The sequence below is a fragment of the Sciurus vulgaris genome (assembly GCF_902686455.1).
Source record: "Sciurus vulgaris genome assembly, chromosome: 4".
Lineage (NCBI taxonomy): Eukaryota > Metazoa > Chordata > Mammalia > Rodentia > Sciuridae > Sciurus > Sciurus vulgaris.
In genome coordinates, this window is record NC_136464.1 from 83405147 (window position 1) to 83424596 (window position 19450).

General features: G+C 33.8%; 1 protein-coding gene across 1 annotated transcript in view; it reads left to right on the top strand.

Annotated features, from left to right (window-relative positions):
* Positions 1 to 19450, top strand: part of PTEN (phosphatase and tensin homolog) — a 76571-nt gene that overhangs the window by 19445 nt on the left and 37676 nt on the right. The window contains exon 2 of the mRNA XM_079138310.1: positions 4031 to 4115. Coding sequence (XP_078994436.1) covers positions 4031 to 4115 — 85 coding nt within the window. The remainder of the gene's footprint in view (positions 1 to 4030; positions 4116 to 19450) is intronic.

The window sequence follows — 19450 nt, forward strand, 5'->3', positions numbered from 1 at the left end:
CCTGTGTTCAATCCCCAGCACCACACATACATACACACACATGTACAAAATGCCTAGAACAGCCAATAACAATTTATTTTGCTTATAAAATAGCCACGTTGTTTTGTAATAGATAGATCAGTTATATTATGGAATCAGGTCCAGAGAGGGAGCACATGCCTGTAATTACAGTGGCTTGAGAGGCTGAGGCAGGAGGATAATGAGTTCAAAGCCAGCCTCAGCATCTTTGTGAGACCCTATCTCTAAATAAAATATGAAAAAGAACTGGGGATGTGATTTAGTGGTTAATCTCCCCTGGGTCTAATCCCCAGTACCAAAAAAACCACAAACAAACAAACCTCAAAACAAAAAACTCATTGAACTGGTCACGTAAGATAATGTGTTGTGTATAAATTATACCTCTATCAAAACAAAACAAATTGAACTTGTTAACCCAACAATGGGGAAATAGACTGTTCAGTGTATCTCAGATCTCCTGTGTTTGTGGTAACCATCCAATGTAGGCAGCATAGGAAGTGCCATGGATGCGTTTCTTCCTTATTATGTATACAGTACTTACTGATACTGTGAGAAAAGGACTTTACTTTTGGAATATTTTAAGTATGTTCTTAAGTTATAATAAAGTAAGTACTTAAAAGGCAAATTGATATAGTATTTTGAAGAGTTAGTTTCTGTTAGACTTCAGTGTTCTTTGGAAGGATTAGATTATTCCATAAATCAGTCATTGAAAAAAAATAAGTAGAAATGGTAGGCACTTATGGAATAAACCTATACCATTTGTTCAGGAGATAGTCAAACTGTCACTATGTTCTAAGTATTATTCATATATTAACATAATCCTCCTATCAACCATATATGAGAAGTAGCTTTATTATTCTCGGTTTACTTAGGAAACTGGCAGAGAGGTTTGTTAACATGCTCAGGGTTACAGAAAGTGAAACTGGGGGTCATGTTCAGGCAGGTTGGCTCAGGAGCACATTCTTAACTATTATTCCATGCTGCCTGCAAGTAAATCTGTAGATCCAGAAATACTTGGCTTACTTTAGTGAACTAGTTAAGTATAGTTCTTTATGCTTAATACTTAAAAGTCATTATTTCTTATTACTTATTCAGAAGGTTGTCCACTAAGTATAGGCTGTTTTGTATTAGAAATCCAAACACACACAGAGTTGTTCCTTGGTATTTGTGGGGATGTATTCCAGAAACCCCCCATACCAAAATTCATGAATGCTTAAGTCCCTCATATAAAACTGTGTATATTCTCATATAACCTACACGAATCCTCCTATGTATTTAAATAATCTCTAGATCTTTTATAATATCTAATACAATGTAAATGCTATGTTATACTGTATAGTTTAGGGAATAATGATGAGAAAAGTGTACATATTTAGACACCATTTCTTTTTTATATTTTCAGTCTTTGGGCCTCATTTTTTCCTATTTCCCATTTTCTGTGTCTGCGCTTCAGGGCCGAGTTAAAAAGTAAAGATTCTTCAGTTCAAGAATTACATTGATTTAGGCTTGATTGAGCCTCAGCTCTCTTCCCATATTTCCCTCATTAGTGAACATAACACACCAAAACATTTTCATAACTAAAAAAGATCTACAAGCCAGGCGCAGTGGCACATGCCTGTAATCCCAGTGGCTTGGGAGGCCGAGACAGGAGGATATTGAATTCAGAGCCGGCCTCTGCAAAAGTGAGGCGCTAAGCAACTCAGCGAGACCCTGTCTCTAAATAAAATGTAAAATGGTGCTGGGATGTGGCTCAATGGTCAATGTTTCTGAGTTCAATCCCTGGTACCCCCCCCCCCCCCAAAAATACACAGCCATGTAGATATAGACAAAAGATTATAAACTAAGGTACTAAAAGTAATAATCTCTGGATAATAGGAATTTTAGAATCACTTCTGCATATTGTTTTTTTTTTTTAAAGTTTAATTTCCATAAAAAGTTATAACAAAAATGCTGGGATTATGGGTGTGTGCCACTGTGTCCAGAATATATGTATTCTTTTATCAAAGTATATCACACTGTACATTCTATTTTGAAACCTGCCCTTCATAGTTAATTATGTCTCCTTTTCCACTTCAATAAATTTTCATTTCATCTAATGCCCAGATCATATTAAAGGTTTCTTTGCTTGGCCTTAAAGTGTTCTTTATGACTGGTTCATCTAAAATATCCGAACCGCCATTGCACTGGTGACATTGGCTGTTAGGAACCTGGAGATTTTATAAATTAAGAGCAGCCACCTGTTTCCCCCCTCTTAAAAAAAATTGATACTGACTTCTTGAAGAGAGATTGATCATGCCCTATAGACCTTTTGAGTTGTATGGTTTACTTTCTCAGTGTCATTTAGCTTGTTCTATGTATTTCTGTAAATTAAACTTTTTATCTGAAGATTTTGTGAATTTAAGTACAAGATACTCGGTGATCCCAGATGATGCTCGGTCTTTTATATTGCATTACATCAAGTTATTTGATCTCTGACTCTTGGTGATGCTCTTGGTGATACCACTGAGATTGAGCAGTGACAACTTTTTCTACCAGTGTTCATTTATATTTGTCTCCTTACTTTTATAAACTATTTTTCTCTCCCCTTCCCATTCTCTATGAAGCAACCATTTTTTATTAGTTTCTCATTTATTTGTGTGTATAAGTTCAGATTTAAGCAGTGTGTGTGTAAAAGGTGTTCAAGAATATATGTAGTGTAAAAAGAATACTCAAAGATGGTATAGTTTGGCTTATATTTTTTGCTTAAAGTATTTTATAAATTTCTCCAGAAGTTATAGAACATATAATGCTCAGATAAACTTTTCTTAAAATATTAAAATGAAACTTTTTGGTAGTTTGTTAAATTATTTTTGAATTGAAAATAATGTTGAGAGCCGGGGATGTGGCTTGGCGACATGACTTGGTGGAATGCTCGCCTAGCATTCTTGAGGCCCTAGCTTTATTCCCAGCCCTGAAAAAGAAAGAAGAATAAAATAACATAACAACATTGAAATCAATAATTTAAGGGCTTCTAGGACTAAATTTAAAAGATATAGAGAAGGATTCACTGGATTAGGTGAATTTTGAATTGTATTTGAAAGGTAACTAGATCCAAAAGTAGGTAGGCAAAAATCTTTAGTGATTTTCTTTCAAGGGAGTCTTTGGGTAAATTAGCTTGGTTGGTATGAAAGGTCTGTATTGGAAAATCATAAGATTAGAGAAGGTTGATGGAGTAAGAGCAAGTGAAAGCTGGTGTGATGGACAAGAATCATATATGTATTGTTGGTGATAATTGTAGGTAATTGGGAATACTCGAGTTCAGAGGTTTGTTTTCATACCAACTGTAATGTGTAGCATAATTGAATGGGCATGCTAAATATTGACTATATTGGTTAGAAGTGACAATAATAAAATTTCAACATCAGTTTGGTTATCAAGTGATAGCCAGGACTAGAAGGGACTTATAAGAGGTTATCTCTTTGAATCTAATTATCATGTAAATGGGAAATTGAGGTTTAAAAGTTGACTTGTCCAAATTATATAACTATTTAGAGGCACAGCCAGCTCTTAAATCGAACCTTCTGAGACTCATCTACTTTTCACACGATGGTAACATGAAAAATTAGAAGTTATACTGTTACGTCTTTTCAGGCAAGTATAGATTTTTTGTTTTTATCCCCACATATATATAATTTATAAAGTCTTAGATCTTAGCTTTTTGCTCTTTTTTTTTATATACATAAATACTATAAATAAATGTGGAAATTACCTTTTACTCTAGGCCTATTTTCATTGTACTAAGTAGAGGGGTTTAAACATTATTTTGCTATAAAATTGTTTTGAGGATCTTTTTTGTAATTAATGCATTTACAAGTATTTCTTAATTATGCATCATAGGTTATAGATACATTTCACAGACTTTTATAACTTGCTAAAGGGGGAGACCCTTTTTATAATTAGCCAGTGTTTCAAAATGTGTGCATATTCCTGCATTGTTGCATATTTCAGATGTTTCCTTAATTTAAATACTCAGATATTTATCCAAACATTATTGCTATGGGATTTCCTGCAGAAAGACTTGAAGGCGTATACAGGAACAATATTGATGATGTAGTAAGGTAAGAACTCTTTTGATTTTTCTATTTCAAATATTGATGTATTGTATTCATATTATTTTTCACTTAGAGAAGATTTCCAAAACAAAAAAAGATACACATTGCGATGTAGGCTTTATTATGTTCTGTAACTCTTTTTTTTAAATTAATGTACCTAATGGACCTCAGTGGAATACAACTTATTTGATGAGAACTGGCTTCGTACCTAACTAAGTACTTAGATGATGTGATTTCTTGGATTCTGTAAAATGCCTCTCACTAGGTTAGTGCCTTGATTCCCTTACAATATGATTTTTGTCTTTTGTTCGTTTTGTTTTTCCGCAGCTGGGGATTAGGCTGAAAATCCTTGGGTAGATTAAATACCATGTAGTTTTATGTTGAGCAGCTTTTAATGGGGCACAACATGTACCAAGAATCTGAAGAAGTGTTTGGCACAATGATTAAAGAAAGGAATTGCTCAGCATTCCAAACCTAAAGTAATCATTTAACACTTTTGCATAATTTTCTAAGTGTAATTATTATTCAGTTCAGAACAATGTCTTTCTCAAGACCCACTTAAATATTACTTTTTAAAACATATGACCCAAATCTCCATGAGAATTTGATGCATAGTCTTAATATTTTTTCTGATTTCAGAGCAAAAATATGTATGCATGAAAAAATTAAATTGTCAGTATAAACTTTAATGACTTTAAAAGTTAAAATTCTGGATTATTTCATTTACACTCTTTCATAAATGTCTTTCTGAAGACTTAATTTAAATGATGATTCTGAGAATTAAATTTTGGAATGGGTGGGAAAGCACTTTGTACGTTAGAAAACATACAAACGTAGACTCCTTTATAATATTTGCATCAGTATATGACTACTTAAGCCCTTTTATGAGCTGGGTGTAAGTTGCTTCTCTAAGTGGTTAATTTTTAGCAACTTGGCTTTGGACTACTTACATTTTTGCAGTACTGAGGTGCGTTCAGTTGAATTTTTGTGGTATTATTGTGTTCAGAATTAAATTTCAGTGTCTACAAAAACTAAGAAAACTCCCCATCTCTTTGTGGCTTCTATTAAAATTATAGGTGGTACATGGGAGTGTCAAAGGTACTGTTAAGCACTTGAAAATAGGAAAATGAATTTGCCTTCTCATAATTAGGGAAGATAGTGCAAGCATACTTAACATTGTAGACCCATGGAACCAGCAGCTTGATATAGCTGTGATACTAACACACCTAAAGAAAAAGGAGTATGCCATAGGGAAAAAAAATGAGAAAGGTAAATTTTGAATCACAAGAGGTGGCAAATCTGTAACATGATTCACTAGACATGTATTCTTGGTTGTGATGCAGATATGTTTATCAGATTATGATCTGAATGAAATGTCTCCTGATGACTTAATTCACTGTGTTTTGTGGTGCACACCTGAAATCTTAGTTACTCTGGAGGCTGAGGCAGGAAGGTGGAAGGTTCCAGGCTATCCTCAGCAACTTAGCAAGGCTTTCAACAATTTAGTGAGACCCTATCTAAAAGTAAAAAGGTCTGGGGATGTACCTCAGTGGTATAGTGCCCCTGGGCTCAATCTCCATTAAAAAACAAACAAACAAACAAAAAACTGTAATCTTATACTCAATCAAATACTAATTCAGTCAAGCCAGATTATTCCCGTGGTTACACTGAAAAAGTATTAGTATTCCGAATAGAGGGCTATAAAGCTCTCATGGTAAATTAATCTCTTCTAGTGTGAATAAGTCACCAAGGGTGATCTTTTAGATTACTGGTGAAGTTGTTTTTGAGCTCTGTTGGTTTAGATTGTAGTAACTTTAAAAAAAATTTTATTTTGGTTCCTCATCTTCTGATTTCTTAATTCCTCCTCTCTTTATGCCTTTGAATTAAAAGATTCATACATTTACTTTGTAATCAGTAACCAAAGTTGAAATTTATTCTGTTTATCTTTGGATAGTTTGTTTTATTTAGGCTTATATTTTTTTTCCCCTGATCTGTTTTTCCTAAAAAAATATTTTGTATCTGGATTGTTATTTAGCCAGTGGTTTCTTTAGCCACCTGATCTTGTCACCCATTATAGTACTGGTATTAGTATATGAACATTAAAGAATTAACAGCTGAATATAATAAAGTATGCTTTTTTTTTTTTTCGTATCAGGGATTGAACCTAGGGGTGCTTAACAGTGGAGCCATATCCCTAGCCCTTTTTAATTTTTTTATTTTGAGACAGGGTTTTGCTGAGTTGCTTAGGACCTGGCTAAGTTGCTAAGGCTGGCTTTGAACTTCTGATCCTTGTGCCTCAGTCTCTTCTGAGCCACTAGGGATTATACGCAGCCTTTGTTTTGTTTTTTGATTGGTGGGTAAATGGCCAGTAAGACATCGGTAGTTTCTGTTGGTCAGTCTCTTCCCCTTCCTTTATAACCAAAAGGATGAATAGTGACCAGGAAAGAAGATGTAGTTTTTTCTATAAGCAGAATGAAAGCATAATTCCTAAGTAATATTCCTTTTAGTATTGACTTTTCCAAAGGATCAGTTGTATCCAGTGTCTGAATAACTGTTTTGTCTTGGTTGGTTCACACTGTATCAGTGACATTTATAATAATCACTAGTGATTTATTTTTTGGTTCAAAGTTGATAATACCTCAGTAGAAATGTTTCATTTTCATGTACCTTTGCTTTTGTGTTAAAATCATTTTCGGCTGGATTTTTCATTACCTTTCCTGTTAGGATGCCCAAAGGGTATTTTAAATTATTCCTTTTTCTCTAATTCCATATTTTCCCCACTCAACAGGAAATGTTGTGCAGAGTCTCCAGTCTTTTTCGTCATCATATTATATCATATCTTTGAGTAAAATAAACTTATTTCAAATGTCTTCATGCTTAAACTATCCAGTTTTATTTAATTATGTTTTGTAATTGTCCAGTATTATTATTGTTAGGGAGGCATAACTTGTTGTGGCAATGTGAAAATTTACAATAGAGATACTCAAAGTATTTTTGAGACAAATATTTACAAATGTTTAACCTCTGTATTTGAAATTACCATCAAGAATCAGGAATTAATGTAAAAAATAAACAAAAGAGGAAAGGGGGAAAGTGAACCAAACAAAAATTTTTTTAGCCATCTTAACTGCAGGTGTTTTTCTTAATATGCAATAAAGACTGAAAGAGTAGGACAGAGACATAGAAGGGAAATTAAAGAGCTAACTCTTTGAAAGCTTTCTTTTCTCCTCCTCGTGTCTTGCCACTAAGTTCTTGACTTTGCTTGGTGAGTGTATGAAAGTTTTATTCAGATAATTGTTTTTTGATATGTCTTAATCTTGTCCCTTGGGCTAATATTAAAATAATTTAAGCAGACTTTAACAAATTGGTACTTCATGTGTTTAAGAGGCATAATTTGATACCTGTTCAGTCCCTAATAAATCAAAATGTAGGTTTAATAAAGGCGAACTGGCTTTCTTACTGTAGAACCTTTGCTATGCATTGTGAATCTCCCAAGAGTGCGATTGTAGTATGCAGCTTTTCTTTTTTCCTTTTCGTTGCTTTTTCCTCCTCCACCTCTTTCTTTTCTTTTTGTGGTACATTAAATATCTTTCTAAACAGTGTGTCACAGAGCATAATTTGGGAAATGTTGAAACTGAAAAAAAAAATGCTTTCCTCTTTTCTGGATCTATAGGAAATTATTCACTTCCTTTTTTATTGGAAAGTTTTTGGTGGGAAGATTCTTAAAGTTATTAAAAGGAAATACTAGGAGCTCAGTCTTCTGAGGCGTAATAATTAAAAAAAAGACTTAATCCTTTGTCTTTTATGCTGGCTTCTTTACTTATTCTTAAGTATTTCTATTACAGATTGAAGAATCTATATTCTTCCTTAATGGTCTGCTATCTACATTTTCTTTCTAAAGAAACTTTTCAAACGTTTTATTAATAGTATGTTCATCTCTCAGTCAAACAATCTTATGTTGGTTTTGTTGTTGTTCTCCTCCTCCTCCTCCTCCTCTTTGTGGGGATCAAATCCAGGGGTTTGTGTATGCAGGCAAACTCTACACCACTGAGCAGCCCATAAGTTGATTTTCACTAACAAGGAAATGTTTTGCCCTGAACATTATCATTATTGGCTATTTTGTTTAAAAGGGGATTTGAAACGAGATTAGAAGCAAACTTCAAAATAATTTAGAGAAAGGAGTATCAGGACCATTTTACCTTTCTAACAGTTTCTGACTCCCCCTGCCCCATATTGTCTCCCCATTTCCTACTATTTTTTTTCCTTCATAGAGGTGTAATTCACATAACAAAATTACTTATTTTTCAGTGTACAATTTCTGAAATTTGGTACCTTCACAATATAATTACCACCTCTATCAAATGGCAGAATATTTTTTTATCACTCTAAAAGAAAACTGTTTCACCGTCTGCCTTGTTCTTCTCCTCCTCTCCTTCCTCCCTCTCCTTTGTTTCCCCCACCCCTTAATGGATTAGACAATGTTTATTTTTATTTTGGGTACCAATTCATTTTTGGTATTTTAATAGTAACTAACATTTTTCATGCACTTATTTGTATATTATTTACATGTATAACTTGTATAAGTAGTGTATCTGTGCCATTATATTAAATCTCTACAGTAAATCTATCCCTATTAAAGGAAGTTTAACTTCCTCAAGTGCTATAGCTCGTAAGTAGTGAGATTGAAAGTTTGAGTCTGGGTCTGTTAGATTCTGAAGCTGATTTCTTTAATAATTATATTATTTCATATACAAGAGAACAAAACTTATAAACTCTTGGTCTAGTCTAACCTGTTCATATCCATTGACTTAATAGTGTGTTGGTCCACACATAGTGTGTAAAGTTGGAATTTATTGTCTACATTTAAAAATTAGGAAGACGTGTAAAAAAACTGTATTTCTAACTTCTTTGGAAAAGTTGAAGGATCTGCCAAAACTGTTCACATGGCATTTGTGATTGTAATGTTGATTCTATACAAATTCATAGAATCAGTAATTCAGTCTATGTGTATGAGCTTTTGCTTTGTTAATACACATATAGCCTGCTTTAGATACTTATTGTAGAATATTACCTGTGAATTGTATTATTTAAGAATGTACTGTAGAATCATTGTGTAGAGGTATAATTTTAATCAAAAGACTTCATAAAGAGATAAAAAGGAGAACCAGGCAGGATGGCATACCCTTGTAATCCCAACAATTTGGGAGGTTGAGACAGAAGGATCACAAGTTGGAGGCCAGCTTTAATAGATTAGTGAGGCTCAACAAATTAGTGAGACCCTGTCTCAAAAAAAAAAAAAAAAAAAAAAAAAAAGGACTTGGGATGTAGATCAGTGGTAAAGCACCCCTGGGTTCAATTCCCAGTACTAAAACAAAACAACATCAGCAAAAAACAGGAAAATGTGTTTTGGATTCAAGTTTCTAGATAGAAAGTACCTATAGAATAAATGGGAAAAAGACCCATGCTAGACAAGTTATTATGAAATTTGTTTTAAAACACTAAAAATAAAGAGAATATCTTAAAAGTTCTTTTTTTTTTTTTTTTTTTTTTTTTTTTTTAGGATTCTTTAGGAGGGATTAGGAATATGATTGGCATCTAACTTCCTGGTAGGAGAATTAGAGGATGAAGATGGTGGCACACTACCTCAAAATTTCTGCCATTAGCCTAGAATTCACTACCCAGTGAAACCATCCAGAATGGGAGAAAATGGTTTGAGAGTTCTAAGTCCATAGACAGCTGACTATATAGCTGTGAGCCTGAGGTGAGACAGAACATCATGGCAGAGGGGTGTGGCAGAGGAAAGCAGCACAGGACATGGTAACAAAGCAGCAGAGAGTTCTGCTTGCAAGGGACAAAATTTAAATCCCAAAGGCATTCCTCCAGTGACTCACCTCCTCCAGCCACACCCCACCTGCCTACAGTCACCACCAGTCAATCCATATCAGGAGATTAATTCATTGATTAATTAGGTTGCAGCATTGATAATCCAGTCACTTTACCTCTGAGTATTCCTGCATTGTCTTAACACCTGAACTTTTGGGGGACACCTTCATATCTAAACTGTAGCAAACGATTCTTAAAGAGATTTTTACAAGATGTGCTGCAGCAAAACAAGGAAATAAAGAAGATAAAAGGATCAGAGCAATAAAGGAAAGCCCAAAGATGACAACTGTGCTACAGCTAAAGAGCTACCAGGTCTATTTGAAACAGGGGCCAGAAAGCTTCAGGAAAGAAAATTGAACTGATAGGTGAATGTTGACATATTTGGGGGGAAAATGAAGTAGATTGTTAGAAAACTGAACAAATTAGAGAAAGGTACCAATTAGCTGGATGTGGTGGCACATACCTGTAATCCCAGCAGCTTAGAGGCTGAGGCAGGAGGATCACAGTTCAAAGCCAGCCTCAGCAATTTAGCAAGACCCTGTCTTAGAATAAAAATATAGAAAAAGGACTGGAGATGTGACTCAGTGGTCAAGCACCCCTAGGTTTAATCCCTAGCACCAAAAACAAAAACCCCAAACCATTTAGTGTTCCTTGATTTAACCCCAAATTGTGATACTGCTACTAGTAGGATTTAAAAAAGTGAAATGTATGGGGGTACCACTAGTTTTGCAAGCCAGCCCTACCATGTAGGTAATACACAGATAATAAATCCATAGAGAACAGTATAATGAATAATATTTAGAAATGCTGAATTAAGTATCTCTGGGGAAAAGTAGGAATAAGAATTTGATTATGAATAGGCCAGAGGCGAGTAACTTTTTTTATTGTAGTAATATATATTTTTATATATAAAAAATAAAATTTGCCATTTAGATGTTTTTGAGTGTACACTTATGTGTTATTATGTACATTCACATTGTTTTGTAACTGTTACCACTATCCATCTCTAGAATTTTTTCATCATCCCATAGTGAAACACCAAGTTCAGTAAATAGTAACTACCTATTTCCCTTCCACTCAGTTGCTAGTAGCCATTGTTCTACTTTCAGTCTCTGTATTTGACTTTTCTACAAACGGAATTATGCAATATTTGTCTTTTTGTGACTGACTTATTTTACTTAGCATGTGTTCAAGATTCATCCATTTTGTAGCATGTGTTAGAATTTCCTTTTAAAAGCTGAACAATAAATATTTCATTGTATGTGTGTGCCACATTTTGTTTGTCCATTCATCCGTTGATGGACACTTGGGATCTATCTTTTGGTTGTGAATAATGCTGAATATATCTGCTTTCAGTTCTTTTGGTTATATACCCCCCAAAAGGAAATTACTAGGTTAAATGATAATTTGTTAAAATTTTGCCATACTGTTTCCTATAGTGACTATACTGTTTTACATTTCTTTATTTTTGTGGTGATGGAACCCTAGGCCTTGCACATGCCAGGCAAGTGCTCTACCACTGAGATACATCCCCAGGCTACCATTTTACATTTCTGCTGGCAGTGCAGAATGATTCCAATTTCTCAATATCCTCACCAACTCTTCACTTTTATTTTAAAATTAATAGCCATCCTAATAAGTGTGAAGTGGTATCACTGTGGTTTTGATTTGCATTTCCCTGATAATTGGTGATGTTGAGCATTTTTGTGTACTTACTATTCATTTGTATATCATCTTTGGAGAAGTGTCTGTTCAAGTAGTTCACCCATTTATAAATTGGGTAGTTTGGTATTTTTGTCATTCGTTTTAGGAGCTCTTCATATGTTCTGGATGTGAATGCCTTATCAGATAGTTGATGTGGTAATATTTTCTTCCATTCTGTGAGCTGCTCTTTCACTTTGCTAGTTGTTTCCTTTGTTATGCAGAAGCTTTTTACGGTGTTAATGTATAATTTGTCTGTTATCAGTGTCGCATCTAAGAAATAATTTCCAAATTCATATCATGAAACATGAATATCCCTGTTTTCTTCTAAGAGTTTTATAGTTTTAGCTCTTACATTTAGTTAAATATTGTGTACGGTGTGAGGTACAGATCCAGTTTCACAGTTTTGAATATGGATATCTAATTTTCCCAGCACCATATGTTGAAGACACCCTTCTTCCCTTTGAAGGGGTTTGATATCCTTGTCGATAAATGAAGAACTTACTTTTGAGCCCTCTGTTGTATTTCACTGGACTCTTTGACTTTATGCCAAGACCACATTATTTCCATTACTGTTGTAAATTTTTGAAATCAGAGTGTACTTCCTTTAACTCTGTTCTTCTATTTAAAGAGGGTTTTTTTTTTTTTTTTTTGGTTCTTCGGGGTTCTTCATGAATTTTAGATGGGATTTTTCTATGTCTGCAAAAAACATTGTTGACATTTTGGTAGGGATTGCATTAATGTGTAGATTGTTTTGGGTTGTATTAACATCTTTTTTTTGGGGGGGGGGGGAGGTGCTGGGGATCGAACCCAGGGCCTTATGCTTACAAGGTAAGCACTCTACCGACTGAGCTATCTCCCCAGCCCCCTTGTATTAACATCTTAATGATATTAATCATCTAATCCACAGATAAGGAATGTCTTTGCATTTATTTGTGTCTTTCATTTCTTGGTACTTCTTTTGCTGTATCCCATAAGTTTTAGTATGTTGCATTTTTGTTTTTATTCCTGTGTTTTCTAAGTTCCTGTGTGATAGTATGTTTCTTAATACCCACATATTGTAAATTTTTCAGTTTTTTCATGTTTTTTTCCCACTGCAGTAGTTGGGTATAGTGTTCTGAATGTATCCTTTTAGGTCTAGAATGTATCTGTACTTTAAGTCCTCTGTTTCCTTATCTGTCTTACTGTCTGGTTGTTCTGTTATTTAGAGTCCAGTATTGAAGTGTTTAATTCTTGTTTTAGAACTTTTTCCCCATCATGAAGCAATTTTTGCTTCAAGAATTTAGATGGTCTTCTCATTAGGTGTCTAAATGCTTATAGTCGTTATATCTTCTTATTGTATTGACACTTTTATAATACATAATTTGGTTTGGTCTCATAACTTTATTTTGTCCAATATTAATGCAGCCAGTCTCATTCTGGCTTGCATAGAATATCATTTTTCCATCTTCTCCCCTTCAGCCTATTAGTATCTTTAGATTTCTCTTATGTTTATGTTTTTCATATGCATTCTGACAATCTCTGTCTTTTGATTGGAGAGTTTAATCCATTTACACTTATGTTTATTACTGAAATAGAGGGGATTAACCTTTGCCATTTTAGTATTTTTTCCTATATGCATTATGGCTTTTCTGCCCCTCATTTTCTGCCTGTCTTTTGTGCTCTTTTGTTAATTTGTAATGAAATGTTTTAATTCTCTTGTCACTTCCTTTTGTTTATGTTCTATAGCTATTTTCTTTGTGAATTGCATTTAACACTAAGTTATAATACTAATTTCAATTTATACCAGTTTACTTTCAGTAGCAAATTTAGCTCCTGTTCATCTGATACCACAGAATTACATCCTTATACATTATGTATCAAGATTAATAATTTTTTAGTGCATTTACGAAGCTAGTTATAATAATACTACCTTTGATAATTGTTCATGTGTTTAACCATTCAGCAGAGATTTTTCTTTTTTTGTGTGTGTTGTGTGTGTACTAGGGATTGAACCCAGAGGTACTTTCCTTTACCACTGAGCTATATCCATCTCTAGTTTTGTGGAGGATCTTGCCAAGTTTGCTGAGGCTGGCCTCTAACTTGTGATCTCTCTGCCTTCACTCTGGAATTGCTGGGATTGCAGGCATGCACTACCGTGCCTGGCTCTTTACTTTTTAATGTGGTTGCAAGTTACTATTATCTCTTCTTATTTGTGGTGTTGCTTTCTGATGTTTAGTTAATCAGGGGTTAACCATGGTCTGGAAATAATTAATATTCATCTTTACTCTTTCAAGAGAGAGGCCATATTTATATAACTTATTATAACATTTTATAATTACTATTTTACTGTGCCTAATATATAAATTAAACTTCGTCATAGATATGTATTTATAAAAATAAAGACAATATTCATTCTCATTTGTAATTCAGATTTTTCTATATTGAAATTATGTGAAGTAAAATATAGTTATATTAGAAAGATGTATTTTAGATAACCCAGGTTTTGGGAGTATTGCCTTTCTGCTTTTAGTCTCTACTTTCCAAGTATCTATAGGCAAAAATTTCCCATTTCCCTTTGGAAAGTGCTGTTTTCTTGCTTTTTTAGCCTTTCTATTGTGTCAGACCCTCAAGACAATGAGCCAACTGTGGGTGTGAAATCTTTGGGAGGAGAGAGGAGGAAGTGGGAGGGACAGGCATGATGAATGTTTCCCTAAGTAATATTCAAGTTCCTTGAAAGAATGTAAACCCTCACCCTTCTACTTTTTTAAAATGCTGTACCATTTTCTTTTAACTAGATTGTTTATTCTGCTATCAGCCTGACTTATTCAGTTATTAAAGAGGCACATAAAAAAGTATGATTTCCATAACCTTCACTCAAGCTATAGGAAAATAATGGTAGCAAAAAAGGAAGTTTGGGTTCTTGGTTGAATAGAAAGGGACTAATTAAACTTAGAAAGGTTTTTTTTTTTTTTTTTTTTTTTGAAAAGCTAGGCAGCTTATAGCTTGAGAACCTGACTTGGAAGACAGACAGAAGCTCAGGGAAGCAAAATATGACCAGGAGGTTGTAACAAGATCAGTCAGCTTTAGAACATCGCTGCTTGGACACTTGCTGAAGTGCAGGTACTGCTGCCATGACTGTATACTGGTGACAGTGCTCAAAAACTCTCATGTCTGTGAAGAATCTCTGACACCTTCCCATTGCCTTCACTCATTGGAATTCAGTGTCCAAAGCAGAAGGGCCTAATTGACCTTATGCCTGTACATGTGGTGAAAGATGAAGAAAGAAATACCTGCTTCTGATTTCTTGAACTTCTCTTCAGATTTTAATGGTGTTCCATTGCTGAGCAGCCTAAAGATAATAAATGCCTCCTGCAGATTTCTCATACTTTATATTCTTTACCTTTAGATCCTATTCCCAAATATCGACAACTAAAGGTCTTTTTTTTTTTTAAATGGTTTTATTTTTCATGCACTTTTTAAAAAGAACAAATGCAAAACTACTACACACTGTTCTGCACCTCCTTTTTATGTTCAGTATATCTTTTATATTGGCACGGACATGTAATTTTTTTTTTATTGACTACCTTTAATTCCATTTTATTATCATACCATGATAAATACTGCCATAAGATGAATATTCATTTCCAGTTTTTTGCCATTGAAAACAGTGCTCTGATATATTTTCATACAGGTATCTTGGTGTTCTTTTCCAAATATGTCTTAAAGGAAAAGCTGTGGAGTTGCAGGGTCAATTGAGTTCATGACTTAAACCTTTGTCTTCAAAAATGGCATTTTATATTAATGCCAAAATGTTTAAGTACTTCCTCCCTTCTTTACAATCTCTGTAGACCGAATATCGTCAGAGGTTTAACTTTTTGTAATTTGTCGGCAAAAAGTGTGATTTGATTAAATTTCCCTACTCGTGAGGTTAAGTGACTTTTTGCTGTTATTTAAAATTTTTTTTGTTGTATATGAACACAATACCTTTATTTTATTTATTTATTTATTTTTATGTGGTACTGAGAATATAACCCAGTGCCTCACACTTGCTAGGCAAGTGCTCTACCACTGAGCCACAACCCTAGACCCCTGTTTGCTGTTTTATTGGTGGCATACATTTTTGTTGGGGTATGTTTATGTGTATACTGACCTTGTCTTCACCTTATGTTTTTTCAAGGTTTTTTTTTTTTTTCTTAATGATTTTTTTAGATGAATTCTCTCAAAAATAAGGACATTAGTTTTATCCTTTGTTGCACGCAATTTTATAATGTCTTATCTATCTTGGCCATTTGAATTCTCTGGACTACAAAAATAAGTAGTGAGAGGTTAGAGAAATTGATGGATTATCTGTGTTTTGAATTGATTGCTATCTGCTAATGAGAGCATATCAGAATTTTTTTTGTTGGTAGCTATTTGTTTAAAAATATATATATTTTTTAACCCCTGCAGTGCTGGGGATGGAACCCTGAGCTTCACAAATGCTAGGCAAACTGTACCACTGAGCTATAGCCCCAGCTTAAAAAGGATTCTTTAAGAAATAGTTTTGCTTACGTTACCAAGTAGAAAATACTTTCAAGCCAGAGGAATTGTCATGTAGACATTATTCCTGACTTACTGAATCAGAGGAATTTTCTGGACAGAGAAAATAGAAGTGAAGAGGGAATTTAGGAGTTCCTGCTTTTTTTCCCTTCTATTTCTAGTAGTGTACAGCTGCCTAACTTTTGGAATTCTAATTTATTTTAATTTCTTTATGGTTCTGTTGTGTCTCACTTCCCCTCCCCCCAACCTTTTATTTTTTACCACTTCATTGTTCTTTATAAATGCTGCTGTTTTTTTATTCATCTGTAATCATTTTCTCCCATTTGGCCATTATAAATCTAAGTTTAATGAGTAAATTCTCCACAGCTAAATTGGTTGGTCTTCTAAAAAGTTTGTCTTTCATCCTTTGTCTTTTTAAAAATTAGAATTGTTTGTACAGAATTTTAGTTGTTAAATCCTCTCTACAGCCTTTCCTTTTAGGTTGAGTTATGAATTCATAGCCTGTTATTTAAATGAAGCTTTTGAAATCTGTTTTACTGATCTGTATCATATCTAACTATGCCAGTATTTCCTTCCTTGTCTGACGTGAACTCTAAAATTACATGAACACTTTCTCTCTGTTTCCTGGCATTTCCACTCAAACATGTTCCTCATTCTTTGTTGGAAATATATTCAGAGTTGTAGTTTCCTTCTTTATTTTTATTAATCAAATGATAAAATTAACCAAGCTTATCAAGAACTTGACAGAAAACTGCATATTGTTAAAAATTGTGAAGTCCCTAGTTTTTACTGTATTTTTTTCTCTTCTCCCATTTATACTTTCTTTCAAGAATATGCCATTTCTATATGTGAGTAGGAGGCATGGGTATGGTGTTCAGGGAATTTTTAAAAACCTGTGCTACCCAATAGACACATGTTTAAACATAAATGAATTAAAATAAATTGATTCATTCATTTGCACTAGCTTCATTTCAAGTATGCAGCAACTACATGTGGCTACATATGTATTGGACAGCACAGTTCTAGAACATTTTCATCATTGTGGAAAGTTATATTGGATATTTTCTTTTAGATGATCAGTGTTGTTCTGCTGATTATTCTAAAAAGTTGTAATCCATAAGATGATGTATTCCTTCTATTGCTGTCCCCTAGTATTAAAATAAATTTGAGAATTTGTTTAAAAGTAGGTTGCATTTTACCAACTGATATTTATAAATCAGGCTATTCATGTTACTTTTTTATTGCTCAACTTTATTGAGCAGTAAATTATACCTAAAAAGTGTACAGTTCAATAAGTTGACATAAAATCATACCTAACCACGCACACAATCAAGATTTAGAACAATTTCTATTAAAAAAAATTTCCTCGTACCCATCTATGTCACCTGCTTTCTATCATTGTAGATAATTTTTGCCTATACTAGAATTTTATATAAATATGGTCGGAGTATACATTCATTTTTTTAGATATAAACTCTATGGCTTCTTTCTCTTAGAGTAGTATTTAAAATATATCCTTATTGCTTGTTAACAGTATAGTCTTTTCTTGGTATCCATGGCATTGGTTCCAAGACCCTCCTGTATATACCAAAATCCTCAAGTCCCTTATATAAAATGGTGTAGTATTCGCATATAACCAATGTATATTCTTTGTATACATTTTTTTTTTTTAACAGTACTAGGGATGGAACTCAGGAGCACTCTACTACTGAGCTACATCCCCAACTGTTTTGAGACAGGGTCTCATTAAGTTGCCAAGGCTGGCCTCAAACCTGCAATCCTCCTGTCACAGCCTCCCAAATAGCTGGGATTATAGGCATGTACCTCCTTACCTAGCTCTTCTGTATATTTTAAATCATCTCTAGATATTTACAACAAAATAAATACTATATAAATAATTATGATACTGTATTTTTTAGGAATTAATGACAAGAAAAAGAAGTACACATGCAACCCTCCCTATCTGCTGTTGGTTGAATTTAATGATGTGAAACCCATGAACATGGAGAGTCGACTGTCATTTGTTTTTCTTTTTTTTTTTTAAGTTACCAGGGATTGAACACAGGGGTACTTAATCACCAAGCTACATCCCAGCCCTTTTTAATATTTTATTTAGAGATAGGGTCTCGCCGAATTGCTTAGGGCCTTGCTAAGTTGCTGAAGTTGACTTTGAACTGGTGATCCTCCTGCCTTAGGCTTCTGAGCCGCTAGGATTACAGGCGTGTGCCACCAGTCCCAGCTTATGTGATTTGTTTTTATTCCATTGTATGAACATGGCCTAATTTATTTATCCATTCACCTCTGGTGAACAATGGGTTGTTCTCAGGGTTTTTTATGAACAAAGTTGCTGTGAGCCTTTGTGTACAAGACTTCGGGAACATATATTTTTTATTTCTGTTGGTTAAATACATACAGCATAGAATAGAGATTTTTTGACAAAGGTGCTGAGGTTAATTTGCTCGGGAAGAATAGTCTTTTAAAAAAGGTGCTGGAACAACACAGAAAACGAAATAAACTTTGACATATACCTCTAATCATACTTCAAAATTAAAATAGATTATAGGCCAAAACAAAAGTTTTAAACTATAAAATGTACAGATAGCATTATGGAAGAAAACCTTTGCGACCTTTGGTTTTGAAGATTTCTTAAATTAAGAAATTTTATATTTGTGTTTCTTAGACATAGAATATTACTTGTATAAGAAAAAGTGAACAAATTGGACTTCATCAACATTGAAAACTCCTCTTTGAAAGGCACAATAAAGGAAATAAAAGGGCCAAGTACAGTATTGAAAAAATATTTGTAATACTTATCTAACAAAGGACTTGAATCTATAATATATAAATATGCTTGAACAACTTCATCAGGAGAGGATAACTCATAAAAGAGGAAAAGATACAAGGTTTATCAAAGAAGATATACAAATAGTCAGTAAACATGAAGGAAATGGAAATTAAAACACGAAATGTTGTTTGATGTTTATTGGAATAGCTAAAATGTACAGGATTAACAAGGGTTGGCAGGGACATAGATCAATTGGAACACTCAGGTCTGTTGGTAAAAGCACAAAATGATTCAACTTCTTTGAAGCAATGCTTGGCATTTCTTATATTACTTTTGATGGCCAGAATTTCTTCAGTGAGTTATAGATCACTTCTGCTATGACTTATTTCTTTTCCCTTCAGTTTTATACCTCTTTAGAGAGAGTTAGATTTTCTTGAGTACTGGGAATCAC